Source organism: Scyliorhinus torazame, chromosome 8 (assembly GCF_047496885.1).
Source record: "Scyliorhinus torazame isolate Kashiwa2021f chromosome 8, sScyTor2.1, whole genome shotgun sequence".
NCBI lineage: Eukaryota > Metazoa > Chordata > Chondrichthyes > Carcharhiniformes > Scyliorhinidae > Scyliorhinus > Scyliorhinus torazame.
The window spans coordinates 191,609,745-191,628,286 of record NC_092714.1 but is presented as its reverse complement, the minus strand read 5'-3'; the positions used below and the strand labels follow the sequence as shown (position 1 = coordinate 191,628,286).

The 18,542-nt window shown below is 44.5% G+C and overlaps 1 protein-coding gene across 3 annotated transcripts in view; it reads right to left on the bottom strand.

The window, feature by feature from the left end:
• LOC140428312 (pleckstrin homology domain-containing family G member 4B-like) overlaps window positions 1-18,542 on the bottom strand; it is a 263,637-nt gene that overhangs the window by 32,924 nt on the left and 212,171 nt on the right. For all 3 annotated transcript variants that reach the window (XM_072514651.1, XM_072514650.1, XM_072514649.1), the window contains exons 14-19: window positions 16,851-17,677; window positions 13,439-13,691; window positions 11,812-11,901; window positions 10,804-11,028; window positions 8,737-8,907; window positions 6,492-6,669 (exon numbers count right to left, since the gene is read on the bottom strand). In XM_072514651.1, the coding sequence (XP_072370752.1) occupies window positions 6,492-6,669; window positions 8,737-8,907; window positions 10,804-11,028; window positions 11,812-11,901; window positions 13,439-13,691; window positions 16,851-17,677 (1,744 nt within the window). The remainder of the gene's footprint in view (window positions 1-6,491; window positions 6,670-8,736; window positions 8,908-10,803; window positions 11,029-11,811; window positions 11,902-13,438; window positions 13,692-16,850; window positions 17,678-18,542) is intronic.

Below are 18,542 nucleotides of genomic sequence, written 5' to 3'. Positions count from 1 at the left end.
CGTAGTTAGGAAACAATTTTCTTTGGTGATAGATGCAGAAATTATTACAGAGAAATATTTTAAGGAAATTGACTAAAAAAATACTGAGTTCATCAGATGTCATACAGTCATCGAGTCATACAGACCTTCGGCCCATCGAGCCTGCACCGACGATAACTACCCCTGATCTCGTACTAATCCCACTGACCAGCACTTATCCCATATCCTTGAATGTGATGGCGCGTTTCAAGTGCTCACCCAAGTGCATTTTCAAGGTTAGGAGGTTTCTAGCCTTCACGACCTCCCCAGGCAGTGCATTCCAGATTATCACCACCCTCTGAGTGAAGATCAAAATTCCAAATCGCCTTGGATTCTCCTGCCCTACACACTACAATTATGCTCCCTTGTGATTGACTCCTCAACCAAGGCGAACAGCTGCTTTCTATTTACCCTGTTCCAAACCCCTCATAATCTTACGCACCTCAATCATATTCCCCCTCAGCCTTCTCTGAACAAAGAACAAAGAAAAGTACAGCACAGAAACAGGCCCTTCGGCCCGCCAAGCCTACGCCGACCATGCTGCCGTCTAAACTAAAATCTTCTATACTTCCGTGGTCCGTATCTCTCTATTTCCATCTACTCTAAGGAAAACAATCCAAGCCTGTCCAGTCTCATCTTATAGCTCAGGTGTTCCCTTGCAGGCACCATCCTGGTGAATGTCCTCTGTACCCTCTCCAGTGTAATCACCTCTTTCCTATAGTGAGGTGACCAGAACAGCACAAAATATACCAGCTGTGGCCTAAACAACGTTCTGTACAGCTCCAACATAGCCTCCCTGCTCTTATTCAACTCCACGACTTAAAAGGCAAGTGTCCCATATGCCTTCTTAACTACCTACACACCTGCTCTGCCATCTTAAAGGATCTGTGAACAAGTACCCCAAGATCCATCAATTCGTCAGAACTTCCGATTGTCCTGCCATTCATTACATACTCCCTTGTCCTGTTTCTTCTTCCAAAGTGCATCACCTCACACTTATCAGGGTTAAATACCATCTGCCACTGCTCTGCCATCTGAACAACACATATATACCTTCTTGTAACCTACGACCCTCTTCTTCACTGTTAACCATCCTACCAATCCTACCAGTCTGCAAACTTACTTCTCAATCCCCGGACATTCTCATCTATATCATTTGAAATGAGATGAAAATCGTTCATTGTCACAAGTAAGCTTCAAATGAAGTTACTGTGAAAAGCCCCTAGTCGCCACATTCCGGCGCCTGTTCGGGAAGGCTGGTACGGGAGTTATATATATAACAAACAATAAAGGACCCAGCACTGACCCCTGTGGTATGCCGCTGGACACCAGCCTCCAGTCACTCGAACAGCCTTCTACCACCACCTTTTGTGTCCAATTACTAAGCCACTTTCAGATCCATCTCGCCAAGTTTCCTTGAATTCCATGTGCTTCAACCACGTGGGACCTTGTCAAAGACTTTGCTAAAATCCATATAAACTACATTAACTGCACTTCCATCGAGTGACCCACACACTCGGTCACTTTATCAAAAAATTCTATCAAATTTGTTAGGTATGACCTCCCTCTGAAAAAACCATGCTGACTTATTCCTAATCAACCCATGGCTATTCAAGTGGAGATTAAACCTGTGTAAACCTGTCATTTCAACTGAGGAGAAAAAAAAGTTCCCAATGAAACTTCAATATTCGATGGTTGGGGTTTTCCTAACCCTTTTCACTGGCGAGATCATCTGGTCCTGCCGAAGGTGACTCCTCACGGCGGGTTCTGTGGCAGCAGGACAGCGAGCCATGCACAATGCCGTAGACATCAATGGGACTGGAAGATTCTGCTGGTGGCTAATGGCGAGCTTCCTCCACCGCCAGAAACCACGCCGCGGGGCGGTGGGGGTGTGGCAGAAAACCCCATCCCATGGCATTTATTATGGTCACAAGCCCAGATTCTGGACTAATTTTGTATTTATATTTCTTGCCCTGTCTTAACACATGCAGCCCAGTCACTTTTTCCAGGGTGAGAAGTGTTAATTCTGGTCAAGTCTGGCAAAAGAAATATTGTAACTCCTTCATTTCTAGAGGTACAGTTACAATAACAACACTAATTTGATCACAAATATTTTTCAGGTCACTGCTGCTTGTTAATACTGCACAGTAGTCCACATTTGGCAGACAGGATCCTGGAATTTGCCATATTAAGTTGGAATTCCATGGAAATTCATTGCTTTATTTTAATTAATCAAATTAATTAATTAATTTTATTAATGTTTATGATGACAGTTCAGAATGGGCACGAGGTTGGGCACGAACAGTTAGTTAATTCTGCCAGCACAATTGTGGAAAAAATGAAACATTCAAAGTTTTTTTAAGAGGGGCTGACATATTCAATACTTGTCCTTCCCTTTTAACTCTGTTGCAAGCAAGAACTCATGCCAGGATAACATCACTGGCAATCCACCTAGAATTTATTCATTGATGATTCCTAATATGTGCCTCGACAGTCAATGCCAACGAGTCATGGCAGTGTCACAGCCATGTTTAAGCCGTTAATTCCCCTGATATCCACAGCGCTTTGAGTAGACTTCTTTGGGTTAGTAGAACTGACAATCTGGCTAATTTCCCCCTACCGCACCCCTGAGCCACCTCCCCTACACCACCACCATCTGTCCATGAGGCCAAGGCTAACTGATAAGATCATAAGATATAGCAGCAGACGTAGGCCATTCGGCTCATTGACCCCGGTTTGCCTTCAATCATGGCTGATATGTTTCTCATCACCATCCTCCCCATAACTTCTGATTCCTCTTTTAATCAAGAACCTATCTACCTCTGCCTTAAAGACACTCAGTGACCAGGTCTCCATAGCCTGCTGCAGCAATGTGTTCCACACACCCATCATCCTCTGGCTGAAGAAATTCCTCTTCATCTCTATTTTAAAGGATCTTCCCTTTAGTCCGACGCTGTGCTCTCGGGTTCTAGTTTCTCCTACTAGTGGAAACATCCTCTACACATCCACTCTATCCAGGCCTCTCTGTATTCTGTATGATTCAATAAGATTCCCCCTCATCCTTCGGAGAAAGACGTGCTGTTTGATGAATTGGACGCACTGAATTCTCCCTCACTGTACCCGAACAGGCGCCGGAATGTGGCGACGAGGGGATTTTCTCAGTAACTCCATTGCAGTATAATGTAAGCCTACTTGTGACACTAATAAAGATTATAAAGTCCATTGTGTCCCCAACTGCTCCTCACATGACAAGATCTTCATTCCGGGATCATTCTTGTAATCATCCTCTGGACCCTCTCCAAGGCCAGCACATCCTTCCTTAGATACAGGACCCAAAACTACTTACAATACCCCAAATGGTGTCTGACCAGAGCATTACATAGTCTCAGAAGTACATCCCTGGTCTTGTATTCTAGCCCTCTCGACGTGGATGCTAATATTTCATTTGCCTCTCTAACTGCCATCTGAGCCTGCATGTTAACCTTAAGAGAATCCTGAACTAGGACTCCTAAGTGCCCTTGTGCTTTTGATTTCTGAAGCCTTTTCCCATTTAGAAAATAGTCTATGCCTCTATTCTTCCTACCAAAGTACATAACCTTACACTTTTCCACATTGTATTTATCTGCCAAGTCTTTGCCCATTTTCCGAGCCTGTCCAGGTCTTTCTGCAGCCTCCCTGCTTCAACACTACCTGTCATTCTACATATTTTTATATCATCTGCAAACTTAGCAAAAATGCCCTCAGTTACTTCTTCCAGATCATTAATGTATATTGTGAATAGTTGTGGTCCCAACGCTGACCCCTGTGGCGCACCACTAGTTACCAGCTGCCATCCTGAAAAAGACCCCTTTATTCCCACTCTCTGCCTTCTGCCAGCCAGCTAATCCTCTATTCAACTTAGTACCTTGCCCCTTACACCTTGCGCTCTTATCTTATTTAGCAGCCTCCTATGCGCACTTTGTCAAAGGCCTTCTCGAAATCCAAATAGATCACGTCCACTGGCTCAACCCTTTGTCTAACTTCCTCATTACCTTCTCAAAGAATTCTCACAGATATGTCAGGCATGACCTCCCCTTGACAAAGCCGTGCTGACTCAGTCCTATTTTATCATGCACTTCCAAGTACTCCGCAAACTCATCTTTATTAATAGACTCTAAAATCTTACCAATGACCGAAGTCAGGCTAACCGGCTTATAATCTTCTGACTCACTCCCTTCTTAAACAGGAGTGATACATTAGCCTTTTCCCTGTCCTCTGGGACTTCCCTGCTTCCAGTGATTCCTAAAAGATCACCACAAATGCCTCCACAATCTCCTCAGCTATCTCCTTCAGAACCCTGGGGTGTGGACCATCTGGTCCGAGTGATTTATCCACTTTCAGTTTCCTCAGCACCTTCTTCTTAGTGAGGGCCACTACACTCACCTCTGCCCCCTGACTGTCTTGAAGTTCTGATATGCCACTGGTGTCTTCTACTGACTGATGCAAAGTACCTATTCAGTTCCTCTGCCATTTCTTTGTTCCCTATTACTACTTCTCCAGCCTCATTTTTCAGTTGTCCAATGTCCATTCTTCTCTCTCTCTTACCTTTTATATATAGAAAAAATAACTCTTGCAATCTTCTTTTATATTGCTAGCTAGCTTACACTCATAATTCATCTTCTCCCCATTATTAGTTGCTTAGTTGTCCTTTGCTTGCTTTTAAAGGCTTCCCAGTCCTTTGGCTTCCCACTAATCCTCGCCACCTTGTATGCTTTTTCTTTTATGCTGTCATTGACTTTCCTTGTTAGCCATGGTTGCATTCTCCTCCCCTTAGCATGTTTCCTTCTCCTTGGAATTAATTTCTGTTGTGCCTCCCGAGTAACTCCCAAATAATATTGCCATTGCTGTTCCACTGTCTTCCCTGCTAGGCTCCCCGTCCAATCAATTCTGGCCAGCTCCTCCCTCATGTCTTTATAGCTACCTTTACTCAATTGTAACATCATTACATCTGATTCCAGCTTCTGCCTTTCAAACTGCAGGGTGAATTCTATCAGATTGTGGTCACTGCCCCCAAACGGTTCCTTTACCTTAAGTTCGCTAATCAAGTCTGCCTCATTACACAACACTAAATCCAGAATTGCCTGTTCCCTAGTGGACACTACCAGAAGCTGCTCCAAAAAAAGCACAGTGGTTAGCACTGTAGCTTCACAGCGCCAGGGTCCCGGGTTCGATTCCCGGCTTGGGTCACTGTCTGTGTGGAGTCTGCACCTTCTCCCCATGTCTGCTTGGATTTCCTTCAGGTGCTCCGGTTTCCTCCCACAAATCCTGAAAGACATACTTGTTAGGTGAATTGGACATTCTGAATTCTCCCTCAATGTACCCGAACAGGCGACGGAGTATGGCGACTGGGGAATTTTCACAGTAACTTTATTGCAGTGTTAATGTGAGCCTACTTGTGACACTAATAAGATTGTTATAAAACAATCTCATAGATATTCCAATTGCTATTTAGTTAAGCCAGCAAACCTGGAACATACCAAATGGGCCATCACTGGAGCTCCCGCAAGCAAATTATAAAAGAGCACTCAGAGTCTCTCCCAGATGCTAGGGACAGACTAACACTACAGCAACAACAAACTTGCACTTTTGGGGCACCTTCAACATAGTGAAAACATCCTGAGGCACTTCCCAGGAACATTACCAGACATAATTTGGCACCAAACATTGTAAGGAGATGTTTAGACAGGTGACCAAAAGCTAGGCTGAACAGGTGAAAGACCTAAAGGAGGAGAGTTAGCGAGGGAAGCGGTTAGGACCCGGGCAGCTGAAGGCACAGCCACCAATTAAAACCTGGGAGGTAAAAGTAAAGCATCAGAACCTGTTTTTAACACATTAGACCGCGTATTCAGTAAGACCACTTCACAAAGTCAAGCGGAATGTTCTGCTTTTTTGTACAGAGGAGGGCTAAAGACATTTTGAAATTGTTGAAAAGATTTCAAAATAAAGTTAGAGATCATTCAGATTACATTGTCACCACAAAGAGCACAAGATGCAGGACTTTCTCTAAGAGCCACTTAAAGTAACATTTCACCAAACTACCTCGTGGAACTAAAATAAGATTCTTGTGTGGTTGAAACAAAAATAGAAAATGCTGGACTATCTCAGCAGGTCTTCCAGCATCTTTAGAGACAGAAGGGCGAAGTCTGAATAACTATTTGTCAAAGCTTATCAATTCACCAGAAAACAGCAATGTTCTTCCATCAGTCACTGTCAATAGCCACAAAAGCATGCATCTTGTGCTGAATGGCATCACAACAAAATGTATTCAAGACATCACCAAATTACCGAAAAGATAACATCGTGAGGCAAAAAACACAACACAAAATAAATTAATATAAGAGGTGGGGGGGAAAAGGGGTGAGCTTAAACTCAAGATTGTTACAGGCCTTGCAGCAGTCACCTGCTTATCAATTAATGCTTATTAATTTACTGACCCCTGTTCCTCTCAGTTTGGATCCGCAATATCTTGTCCAAGTCGTCTATCCATGCTTGTTTTATCTCCGGAGTTGAAGCATGAAGGACGTAAGTATCCCGGGGCTTCTGTCTTCTGAACCAAATTTCAAAGCACAGGCCACTTTCACCAGCGTTATGAGTCATGCCGATTTCAGAAGTCTGGAATACAAAATGATACGATGCATTGTACAGTAGATCAAAATCAATTTTGTCAACCACACAGCAATCCATTTTAGCTGGATTTGTGTTTCTCTATCCACTGGAATCTTGTGACTTACTTGCCCATCTTCTAACCAGAATCAATATCTTTTATATTTGTTGTATAGTTCTAACACAATACTTAATCCTTATGTATGGAACATAGAAAAGTCTCCCATCCAGCACACTCCAGAAATTTCAATCAAGGTATCACGGGCGGTATTCTCCCCCCCACGCAGGGTGGGAGAAACTCCGGGGTGCCGCGCGAGTCACGACACGCCGCCCCGACACCCGCACGCGATTCTCCCTCCCCCCCCCCCGAAGCCATAGCCACGAGAATCGCACCGGGCTGCTCGGAGAATCGCCGCAAACGCGAGCGCCGATTCTCCGGCCCGAATGGGCCGAGCCGGAGAGAAAAATGACAAACCCGCAGGCGTCGTTCACCCCTGTCTCTGCCGGCGGGAACTCTGCGCGAACACGGGGGGGGAATATCCAGTGCTCAGTAAAATAAGCATTTTGTTGCTATTGCCCTTCACGATGATCTAAATGTGCGAAGTTGGATTTTCTGTTCTCACAAAGATGAAGACGGCACAAAGGAATTAGCTGAACTCTGCACCTGATATGCGCATTGCCCTCTCCTCCTGTGAACCTGTTTGGAGTGAAAACGTGAGGATGAAGCAGGCTCCCCTTTCACATTAAAGGTAAGTGAACATGGTGTGTGTTGTGAAGGTCGGCCAGCGTGGATCACGATGGTTGGCCAGCGTGGGCTGCAATGGTTTGCTGGTTAACGAAATTGGGCCCGGGAAAAAAAATTTGAAATAGACTCCGCTATATCAAGAAGCTTTCAACTTCTCCTGTGAAAAGGCTAGAGAATTTAGCCAATATTAACTAATTATAAATTTGCCATAATTTATTTACTCTCTGTAAAAGTACTTTTTCAAAATAGATTAAGTTAGCCAGATATTTTAAAGTCCCTGTAAAAACTATGAAGTTCTTGCAGGAGATTAGGTTAAACAGGAAATATACAAGCACGAGATCAGTAGTATTGTTATATCATCATGGGTGCGATTCAGTGTTGTGCCCGGCGTGGACAGGGGAAACGCGTGCGAGATCCAAATCGGGCTCAGTGCCGGGCGTTGGGCCAATCGAGAGTCAACTGACTCGCTCCACCCAGTGCAAATGTGAATACGCAGGTGCTGGATTCACCGGGTACCCGGCACTCATCGGCCATGCCTGTGCGCCCTAGCCAGGGCGCCATTTAGTACTGGTCCACACAAACATGGTCCAGGAGTAATGGCACCCAGGCAACTGAAGACCCCAGGGTGGTCAGGGACAGTGCTGGGTGGCACCCCGGTACTCCCCCGGTAGCTGTGCACCTTAGCCCTGACAGCCTGGTATTTTGGAAGTGGCACCCTGGCACTGTCAAGCAGAGGGGGGTAAGGGGAGGTTCCTGGCATCTCCCCAAAGTTGGGGGCATGAGGGGGGTCAATATGCAGAGTGGGGGGGGGGAGTCTGAATGAGAAGTGGGGGGAAGATTGGGGCTGCCTGTCAGAATAGCGCTCTGATCTGCGAGGAGCCTTTGCTGCTGGAGAACTTAAGCTGAAACTCACCAGCAAGAAATCCTTCTGAGCGCAGCCTCGGTGGGAAGAAACTCCCTAAGGGCAAAATCAAATGGCAGATAGCAAGATGTTTCTCGGTTCTGCAGCTGCTGAGAAACACCATGCTGAATACGCCTGACAGTGGTCTTTAAATCCAGTCCACCGAATCTCACCCCATAACGTTTCTTGTTAATTAATGCTTTCAAACTAATGCATTGGAGCGGCTACCTATAAGTTTTAGTTAATTCATAGGATATTTTCGCAATATTCTTGCAAAGTTTGAAAGGATACTTTAAATGTCTTCCCAGCTGTCAGTTTCAAAAATTCCCAAATGGGCCATAGGTACGTTCAAATTAAACATATCTTATTCCACCAAACAATATAATAGAGAGAAAATGTAAAAACTGGCTGGAAAATGAACAAACTGCACCTTGAAGGAGTGTTTGTAAATGTAGATATCATTGCTTCCTTCTGCCTTTCTGGTCTTGCTGAAGAGTATGAGGTCGTCAAAAAGGAAGATGTGCCTGAACCATTTCCTTCGTCCACACCATACAACAAATTCATCTTGACGGTACAACTGGCCCTGCTCCTTTAGGTTCACCTAGGAACAAGATGCTTGGCATTAGCACTCTGATTTCCCCTGTTCCTTGTTTTTTGATTACATAAAGCATAAAATGAGGTCATTTCATTGCAGATGCTACTGTCTTTTCCTTTTTGCAATTTGCACTTATTACTGAATCAGCTACTTTGGATTTGGACAAAATGGAAAATTTACAGAGCGGTGTGATGTCAAAATGGTAAAATGGCTTCTAGCAAGTTTGAGAGGATATAAAGATGTGCTCAGTGCTGCCAAGATGATGTTGTTATGGACATTTAATTTGAACTGATAAGTGAAATAAATTGGAACTTCCTGTGGATCAATGACTATTGGGCAGTCTCTGGTGAGACACAGAAGCTTACAGATCAGAAACGTTCCAGATATGCATTTTGGGTTGTGTTGAGCTAGTTGCTGTCAGCTCAGGTTAACACAATAGACTAAAAAAAAAGAATAGTCAAATAAGATTCTCGGCCTTGATCATTACATTCACAGGGTGGAATTTAGTTGTACCAGCCTGCATCCTGGCAACGCACCCAGAGTGGGTGCCGCCTAGCGACGGGAATGGCTGGGTGACCACAATTATGAGCTGGATAAATAAACCAGTCAAGGCGCAAAGCCCATCAATTAGGCAGTGGGGGGTGAGAGGGATGTATTGCCCCTGCCATTACCTGATGGGGTTGGATGTCCGGGTGCCATTGCTAAGCTGTATCTTGACAGTAACTACAAGGCAGTAGCTTCGGTGTTAAAGAGCCTGAAAGGAATATCCAACTCAGGACCGACCTTCTTCTGTGCCACTGAACACCCAAACTCATCACTGCTCTTCTTCACAGACAGTATCAGGACCCTCCCACCTCAGCAGATACAGTATGAGGTGTGGTTGCATGTGGGAGAGAGGTCACCCCCATACCTTGGGGGGGGGGGGGGGGGGATACTCGAAAATCCTGGACGGTAGGGCTGAATTGTATTGTGAGGGGGGGGGGGGTAGCTGAATTGAGTTGCGAGGGGTCGAGGGGCTGAATTGTGTTGTGGGGGGGGGGAGCCTCCGGATCTCGCTATTGGGCCGCTTGCTATTGGGCCGCTTGCTATTGGGCCGCTTGCTCAAAATGACGGCCTGTTAGCGGGTTTCCCTAGGGAAACCCTCGCTATACATGAATTTGCATGGCTAAGGATTGGGAATCGCTTCTAATTTGTGTCCCCAGCATAAGTGCAAGTCAGGTGTAATTCAGCTCCGGCAGTAGAACAAGTCTCCCAAAAGGAGAGTCCTGGCCGATGTATAAAACCATTAAAATTACCTTCTGCCACATTGTGTCGATCTTGCTCTCCCATTTCCTCCCCACCGTCAGGATAATTTTATCCCAACCTTGGAGAACTGACACAGCTCCTCCCGTGCAATTCAATGCCCCGCCGCCTCATCCCCACTCCCTCAGCCAGCGTTATATTCCGCCCATCATGAAAAATGCACAGACGTGGATACTGTGTGTGGACAACATTGGGTTTGGTCATGCCACCCTCATAGCTGAATGTAACACGAAAGCTTAATGTCAAAGCTCACTTTTGAAGAATGGCTACATGGGCAAGGTTATAGATATTAAGTGCCTTCAACCTATTGCTGTAAGTAGTGGAAAAATGTGAAGTGACAACACCGAATACATCATCCCGTCTGAATGACACAGTATTGTAAATAATCGTGTGTATCCTTGCATTATTAATAAATCAGACGTCCCACAATTTTGAAACACTGAGGAATTTGTAATAGTCATAAATTATCAAGGAAGTGATAATCATGTGGTAGTGTGCACAGCATTCTTCTAGGTAGAACATGTGATAAGAAAATGAGGTCTGAATTTAAAAACAAACAGCGTATAAAGCTTCACTATTCTAAAGTGAATCTGAACTCACATTGCACTCCCGTATATCATCCATTGCAAGTAAATCATTTCCATGTTGAAGCTGGAAACACACAATCTCATGGGCTGCCTGGAGCTCTTTGCACTCTTTCACCTGGGCTGTGCTGCACTCTTTGAACATATCCTTCAGGAGTAGGTTGTATTTGCTGATTCTCTGAATAGGCTTCAATAGGTAGGATGCCAGGTCCATCTTGTCGCCTAATTCCAGTTGTTTGGTCTGTGGCGAGAGAAAGGAAATAGGTTGAAACCATTTCATTGCTGAATTTGCCAGAGCAGGTTTTCAGGTAGAAGTATTGTCTGAATGCTGTCACGACAAATGTTGCTGGCAATGCTTTGAATACACATCCAGTGAACTTTACAAAAACCATGGGGGGGATTTTCTGCCAACGCTCACCGTGGGTGCAAATGGCGTCGTGGGCGCAAAATCCAGCAAGAGCTGGAAAATAGGAATTTGAGATCACAACTTCTGATTTTCCACACCATTTAAAAATGGTGCCCTGATCTCTCGCAACACTGAGGAGTTCCGGCAAGCGGAGCTCCTTGGTGTACAAAACGGGGCTATGTGTGGCCTTGGCCTCATATAACGCGAATCCTATTTTATAGCATTGAATTTCTCGGCGCTGCATTTAAACATGCTTACCATGGGACTTTATTCCCATTTAGTTAAATCCTGCTCGTCATTTCCCAGTTTTTACCAGTGTCTCATTTAAGTTACAAAAGATTAGTTTGGACCAGTATTCGTGTTTCCCAGTTTTTAGGTTTTTTTCCTTGCTGAGTTGCTGAAGTGCACCCTGCAGATGAAACTGCTGTTCCTGTTTCTCCCATGTTTGGTAATCAAATAGAAGTTAGGGGGACAAATTTTGAATCGCAGTCTCCAATGTCCAATCTACGCCTCGAAGTGTGCCAGCCCGCATATTGGTTTGAACAATTTCCAGGCGAGCTGGCCAGAAGCCTAAATGTAAAGGTCCTGCACAACTATAAAGATAATTGAACCACATACTCTGAAGAAACTGTTCCCGTGGTTGCTGAGTAGGAAATCTGATCGTGGTTTGTTCTTGCTGTACAATGCATAAAGTCCAAACTGATCCTTCTGGAATGAAAGAGTACAGATGAAAACTCTTGTTAACAATGAATACTGGAAGTCTGCAGAGGGTTTTGGATAGGTTAAGTGAATGGGCTAGGGTCTGGCAGATGGAATACAATGTTGAGAAATGTGAGGTTATCCATTTTGGTAGGAATATCAGCAAAAGGGATTATTATTTAAATGATAAAATATTAAAATATGCTGCTGTGCAGAGGGACCTGGGTGTGCTAGTGCATGAGTCACAAAAAGTTGGTTTACAGGTGCAACAGGTGATTAAGAAGGCGAATGGAGTTTTGTCCTTCATTGCTATAGGGATGGAGTTTAAAACTAGGGAGGTTATGCTGCAACTGTGTAAGGTGTTAGTAAGGCCACACCTGGAGTGTTGTGTTCAGTTTTCGTCTCCTTAACTGAGAAAGGACGTACTGGCGCTGGAGGGTATGCAGAGGAGATTCACTAGGTTAATTCCAGAGCTGAGGGGGTTGGATTACGAGGAGAGGTTGCGTAGACCTGGGACTGTATTCGTTGGAATTTAGAAGGATGCGGGTGGGAATCTTATAGAAACATATAAAATTATGAAGGGAATAGATAGAATAGATGCAGGCAGGTTGTTTCCACTGCCGGGGAAATCAGAACTAGGGGGCATAGCCTCAAAATAAGGGGAAGTAGATTTAGGACTGAGTTTAGGAGGAACTTCTTCGCCCAAAAGGTTGTGAATCTATGGAATCCCTGCCCAGTGAAGCAGTTGAGGCTCCTTCAGTAAATGTTTTCAAGATAGAGATAGATAGTTTTTTGAAGAATAAAGGAATAAAGGGTTATGGTGTTTGGGCCAGAAAGTGGAGCTGAGTCCACAAAAGATCAGCCATGATCTCATTGAATGGCGGAGCAGGCTCGAGGGGCCAGATGGCCTCCTCTTGCTCCTAGTTCTTATGTTATGTTATATTATGTAAGCAATTGCTTTTGACTCATTTACTCTTTTTAGCATTCAGTTTTGGATGTCATAATCAAATGGATCACGGTTTTGTTCCTAAATAAAACAAAGCTTTATTTTTATCACAATTTTTCAGAAAAGGTGGTAAGATTAGAGAGATTCAAGGAGACAAATTAAGCTACTAGATTCCTAAAGATTAATTGAGGTTTTCCTGCTGTCAGCGTGGTTGTAATTTGTTACAATGGGAAACAGTCCAGAACACAGAGCTGGCAAGAAATCGCTGCCGCAATGGAAGTTAGAGATCTACATAAGATCAAATTAAAACACAAAAGGATATGGGGAACCCTAGAGCATTGAAACAATAACATGAATGTACTTAAGGAGCTTGATGCATATATAACAAAAAGGGAATAGAGGAATATAGAACTAGGGTCAAGAGTAACATAACCGGTCCCGCCCTCTGCAGGAAGCGGAATGGGGCGGAAAATTTGACAGACCATTGTTAGGGGAGCCGGAAAATCCCACCCGTGATGTTTATGGTGCTAAATTCATGGCAGGAAAAGTTTGCTCGTATACACAGAATCTAAGATAAAATAAATCTTGTCATCAACTCACATGTTTGAGGAAGCAGCATCCAATTCTGATGGGCTCCCTTGCACAGCTCTCCAACTCCTTCAGGAAGTAACGGCTGTGGAAATCATACAGCTTCTCCAGGTTTCCAAAGATCGCCCCTCGCTGTCCCCGCAGATCCTGGGGGAGGTCCATGCGCTCCATCTCAGGGAAGTAGTGCTTAACGATATAACCAAGGGAGCGGACATACTCTCTCTCCGTGATTAATATCTCTTCCATAATATGCTGCAGTTTATTACTTCGAATTAGCAAGGAACAAACAGAAAGCAAAAATAAGGGTAAAAATAACCCTGTTAATAATTTCTTTTTATGAATTAAAAACAAATCAAGGTATTCATGGATCAACATGTAACTGTTAACTAGGATCTCATTATTCAGAATGTTCTTTTTCAAATGGAAAATGGCATTGCCGATGAATTGAAGATCTTTGCATTTTGAGTACATTTACGCAGAGTTGTGGAGACTCCATAGAGCTCCCAAAATGATGGGTGGGACCCAGAGGTTCCACCCCATTTCTGACAGATCCCATTGTCACCTATTGGGGAAAGGTGCAGGGCATGATTTGCACATTTTGCAAAATTCAGCAGCACTATTTAAATTCAGTGCTAACTTTCACAGTAGCAAAGGCCTTAACTTGCAGTGTCGGCCTTACAAATTTTCAGATGAGTCATAAATGCTTTTGAAGGATAAGGTCTGTAAAATTGTCATGAAAGTTTTAAATCCCCAGCCCCTGAAAAATTAAACAAAAAACCTGCCATTGTCAGTGAGATAATGGTAGATAATGGGTGAGTTGGCATGGAGGGTGAAGAGAAAAGGTTGTGGATGTGTTGGCATAGGGGCCATTGGGGTTGGCATGCATGGGACATGGGGCCTGGGTGGGGTAATGGGGTGTGAGGAGAAAGTCTAATATTTAACTGTACAACTGGGCAGCATGGTAGCCTTGTGGATAGCACAATTGCTTCACAGCTCCAGGGTCCCAGGTTCGATTCTGGCTTGGGTCACTGTCTGTGCGGAGTCTGCACATCCTCCCCGTGTGTGCGTGGGTTTCCTCCGGGTGCTCCGGTTTCCTCCCACAGTCCAAAGATGTGCGGGTTAGGTGGATTGGCCATGATAAATTGCCTTCGTGTCCAAAATTGCCCTTCGTGTTGGGTGGGGTTACTGGGTTATGGGGATGGGGTGGCGGTGTTGACCTTGGGTAGGGTGCTCTTTCCAAGAGCCGGTGCAGACTCGATGGGCTGAATGGCCTCCTTCTGCTCTGTAAATTCTATGATAATCTATGAAACTGGGCTGAAGTCACAGAGAACTGAGGTGGCCCTTTTAAACAGCCCACCTTGGCACCCAGCAGCTCCTGTGACCACCTCCAATCTGCATCCAGAGCAGCAGGCATGACTCAATTCTGTACTGGTGAGTTTCCCTCGAGATGGGCACGGCAAACTGGGAGAATTGCTGATTCCCACCACCCACCTCAGGAGAAAATAGCTGGGCCTTAGCGTACATTGTCACTTCAACCAATCAGATAAGGGGTGAGGCTTGGCAGACTGGTAGGGAATTAGAAGTTTAAAAGAGAAGATGGATTAAAGTAACGTGCTCAAAGGATGAAAAGTTGCCCAAGAAGGAAGGGGTGAGGTCTATGTGTCGAACGGGGATTTTTTAACAAAATCACAAAATTCTCCATAAACCTCTTTGTGGAATTGAATAACTCCTCAACAGAGATACATAAACCTCAAATCAGACTAGGATTCCTATAATCTGATGCCTACACATGTCTCCTAGATGGACATACTAATGTATCAGTTGATTCCAATCTTTCAGTATCCATTCTGATCACCCATGCACTGACCCTTCTGCTGGCTTTCCATTATGGGGCCTGCACTAAATTTCCTGGGATGCTTCCACAAGTTTCCAAGTTCAAGTCCTATCCCAGAGCTTGAGCATAGAAAAATCAAGACTGGCACGCCAGTGCAGTACTGAGGGAGAGTTGCACTGTTGGAGGTGCCGTCTTTCAGATGAGATGTTAAAAACTGAAGTCCCATCTGGCTGTTGGTGAATGGAAAAGATCCCATGGCGGTACTTGAAGAGCAGGGGAGTTATCACCCGTGTACTGGCCAATATCTGTCCATCAATCAGCATCACAAAAAAAAACCCAGATTATCTGGACATTAACCGCTGTGATAACATGGCCCCTTTAAGGGGGTGGGAGGGGAGAGCTCCAGTGACGACCTTTCGCCATCGCATGGGAGCACGTGAACCCTGGCCAATGGGGAGTTTGCGAAGGGCCTTGGGAGCTGGACCCGGGCAGTGTGGACCAGGGAGCTGAAGAGTAAAGACCTCTTGTATAGTGTTCTGTGCCTGTTATCTAATGCCTTTGCCTTTCATCAATAAACCCCTTTAGTTTACCACTGGAAGCCTCCAGTGTATGTGTTGAGCCACCATAACCACATTTGAGAATGTTGGCTCAATATATAGATGTTCGTCTGTGCTGCTGACACAATTGAAGCAGAAGAATGTCTGTGAGACACATGGAAAGAGAGAGGGAGAAAAGAATGGGAGGTAAACAGAGAGTGAAGGAACAATAAATAGTAGAAGGCAAATAAAGAGTTAAAGTTGCAAAACCTCATGGCCCTCCAACACACTTCTGCTGTATCTTCCAGCACAATGGTTGAAAATTAGGCCAGGACTTGAATATGTTGCAAGTTCCTGTATTCCCACATTGAACCTGGCATAATGGCATTGAACCTGTTGAGATAAGACATTCTGCACCTGAAAGATTCACACTTAGATCATAACCTGAATCCCAACTTAGAAATGAATTTAACCACTTTACAATGGAGCCGCCCGAGACGGTTTTGCAGACAATTGCCAAATAAATTCCCCCATGCCAGAATTTCTGACTTCTTCCCTGAACCCCTAAAGTTGCAAACAGTCCCACCGAAATATAAAACAGGGCCTCTCGTCGAGATTTTGTGAACTTGGGTCGGGCAAACGAATGAGGCCCTGAAGTGGATGCATCTGTGCATCCCACCATAGATTTTGACCCAAAATAGGCAACAAGCCTCTGCCATGTGGTTATCTAGGGATCTGGCCGAGTTAGGGATGGGAATCCATTCCCACTGGTTCCCCATTCTTTTTCTCATCCCAGTGGGCAGATGGATGTTTAACCTGGCAAATATAGTGCCAATCAAGTTCTGGATAGTGCTGGACTTTCCTCAGTGTTGCAGTAGTTCCACCCATCCACGCGAGTGGAGAGTATGACACTCCTGATTTGAGCCTTTTAGGTGGTGGAGATGATTTAGGGGATTAAGGAATTGAAATTTAATTGTCCTGAAATATGTATTGGTTTCTTATATTAACGTCTAACGGATAGGTTACTTCCCAAATATCAGAGTTATATCCTTACTAGGAATTTCCCTTTGTTTTCTTTTTCAATTCCTGTATTGTTCCATGTTCCGAGCTTTGTCCTGGATCTCTACTTAGGGCAGGACTCATAACTGCAGTAATGCCGCTGCTATTTCTGTGAATTGTCATATTCTTTGGACCTTTGTCTACAGAGCAGAAGCTTGCATGCCGTGACAGTTGGAAACCCTGTGCTGCCTGCATAATCTTCTTCGAAGGATAACTTTTGTGTCGAATAGGAGGAGAGAAGAGAGGATCTGAGTACGATGGGAGAGAACAAATCTGTGAGCTGCTCTCATCACTGGAAACTTCATTTGAGTGCAGCCACAGAGGCCAGTTAAATGTTGAAGAGTTCGTTGGGGCTCTGTTTGGTTTATTTGTTGTATTTTCTTTCCAGCTCTGAATGTTCTCTGGAGGCAAAGGCTTACAATTTTCTTTTCTCTGCCAGATTACATCACCTTCTAGACGAGAGCTCCCACACACATGAGAGCTACTTGTGATGATATCCTTACTGCACTTCTGATCTGTGTCCTTTGACTCTCCATTCTCGTCCAACGATGGAGTTGTATTGGCTTTCAGGGTCTTCCTGCATAATTCCAGTTTTTCCTCGAGAAGTTGCCTGACCTCCTGACACCTCAGCCAGGTCACATTCCACATCTTCATCCCTTTAGTACTGTTTAGGCTATGAACCCGGCCTTTCATCTGCCGAAATCTTTCAACGGAGTACTCTGTAAACCTCTGATGATAGCTCTCAAGGTGATCCAACGCTGCTTCATTGCACATTCCCGACTGGCTCAAGTAATGTTTACAATCCTCTGCAAACTTTGTGGCCTGAGAAAAGAGGACAGACAATGAACGTTAGTTAAAAAGGAAAATACTGCAGATGCTGGAATTCTGAAGTAAAAGGGTGAATATTGGAAACAAACAGCGCATTAGTGAACAACTGTGAAAAGAGCAATCAGGTTTGAAGAAGTTCATTTATTAGCTCTCTCCACTGACTGATCTGTTGCAAGCTTCCAGCATTTTCTGTTATTTGTATTAAATAAATATTTACCATGCAGTGCCTCTATCCTTAACTGTTTTCCTTGGGCTTCTACTGGCTATTTGCGTGTATATTTGCAATCTGCAATCAGAGGAAGCTTGGTTCTAAAACGCAAGCTGGGGTTGTCTCTTCCCTTACCCACCACATTATGTGTGAAAGACAGCGTACAGACTGCAAAACAAGTAGATCTACACCAATTAACTTCATGGGGGGGGGGGGTTCAACTGGACTGGAAGAATGAATACAGCCCGGAGTGCTCGGAGTTTGGCACTAGAGCATCTGCTTTTCTTGACAGATATTAATGATTTTCACTTGGGTGCACAGGGTATTGTGCCAAACACTGCAGATAGAACCGTAGAAAACAAGAGGCCATTTGGCACTTCGATCCTGCTCCACCATTCATTATGATCATCGCAGATCATCCAACTCATAGCCTGATCCCACCTTCCCCCCATATCCTTTGATCCCCTTCACCCCAAGTTCTATATTGAACTGCTTCTTGAAAACATACATTTTTTAGGCTCAACTACATCCTGTGGTAGCGAATTTCACAGGCTGACCACTCCCTGTGTGAAGAAATTTCTCCTCATCTCTTTTTTAAATGATCTACCCCGTATCCTTAGACTGTGACCCCTGGTCCTGGACACCTCCACC